At 51.8% G+C, this 1,344-nt stretch overlaps 1 protein-coding gene across 1 annotated transcript; it reads left to right on the forward strand.

The window, feature by feature from the left end:
* Positions 1-1,182: 1,182 nt before the first annotated feature.
* On the forward strand, positions 1,183-1,344 carry BU25DRAFT_304106 (uncharacterized protein; the record flags this gene model as incomplete). Its single annotated transcript, XM_033702035.1, has 1 exon — positions 1,183-1,344. A coding segment is annotated over one exon (162 nt), but the record flags the coding sequence as incomplete, so codon positions are not given.

The raw sequence follows: 1,344 nt of genomic DNA on the forward strand, positions 1-1,344 counted from the left end.
ACCACAACACAACCACCCACCACAACACAACCACCTACCACAACACCTCTTGCAGAGCTGCTCTTTACACTTTATTGTTCTCCTCCTCCAATGGCTCCTAGACACCCACGTTCTGTTGCACTGCGCATGCACCGGGCAATGTCACCTGGCTTATCTGCCATGCTGGCAGAGAATGAAACCTCTACCAGGTTCTCACACATCCCTCCCTATGCACTGGAGCATGGTTACAGGCTCAACAGCCAGCCCCACCGAAACCTGCTCCAGCAGGCACTCTTACAGGGTGCACTGATCTCTGGCCACTGCACCAACAAGAATGCCTCCTTTGGATACCTGTCTTCTCCCAATGTGTCCTGTCCTCCAATCTTCATGGCCCACTCTCTCTCTAACGCTGTCTGGCTTCTTCAACAATCACTTCCTAAGGGTACTATTGCACCTGAGGATTGGACAGCTCTGGATGAAGCTGCTACCAAGCTTGATTCTCCTAACCAGGAAGAGGCCTCTTCTGCTCAGCTGCTCAAACGGAATCTCCCTCAAGATACCTCTAGCAGTGCTAGCCTAGCCAAACGCCCTTGCCTGTCCCCTCAGCCAGCTACTTCCTCTGAGAGGGCCAGCCAGCAGTCTCACTACAGCAGTGAAGATGATGATGAGATCAATGAGATGCTTGAGGTGGATGAAGATGCATTCAGGCAGGCCACTCAGGGCAGGCAAGAGAAGGAGGCTGAAAAGGATAAAGAGGTTGAGGAAGAGCCTGAGATGGAGGCTGAGCAGGAAAAGGAGAGGGAGATTGAGCAACAGGAAGAGGCTCAGCAGGGCACTGTGCAAGAGAAGGAGAAAGAGGTTGAGCAGGAGGCTGAAAAGGAGAAGGAGATTGAGCAAGAGGAGGAGGGGGTTGAGCAACAGGAAGAGGCTCAGCAGGACACTTTGCAAGAAATGGGGAAAGAGAAGAGTTGGACACTGCAGAAGGGGAAGGAAAAAAAGAAGGAGCAAAATAAGAAACAGGGTCCTGCAGAGACCAAGGTGACCAACAAGAAACACAAGGAGCTCCTGCACTTCCAAGCAGAACAACAACTTGAGAACGTTGGTCTGGTGGCACCTAAAGGTGCTCATATTGATGAACAGTTGGCCTATGTCTCCCTATTCAAGAACAGAAGCAGCCAGAGCTTGATCAGCTGGCTCTTTGAACAGCCTTTGGGGCAGCAGGACTTCTACACCAGCAGTGCGCAGCCCTATAAGACTGCTACAGCAATGGTAGCCAACGCATGCTCCCTTGGAAATCTGCAGTCACAGCGCCATGCTATGTACTTCCTACAGGAGTGGAGAAGAACAGGATGTCCTGTGTCAGGC

This window comes from Macroventuria anomochaeta, assembly GCF_010093625.1.
Source record: "Macroventuria anomochaeta strain CBS 525.71 unplaced genomic scaffold BU25scaffold_19, whole genome shotgun sequence".
Taxonomy (NCBI): Eukaryota; Fungi; Ascomycota; class Dothideomycetes; order Pleosporales; family Didymellaceae; genus Macroventuria; species Macroventuria anomochaeta.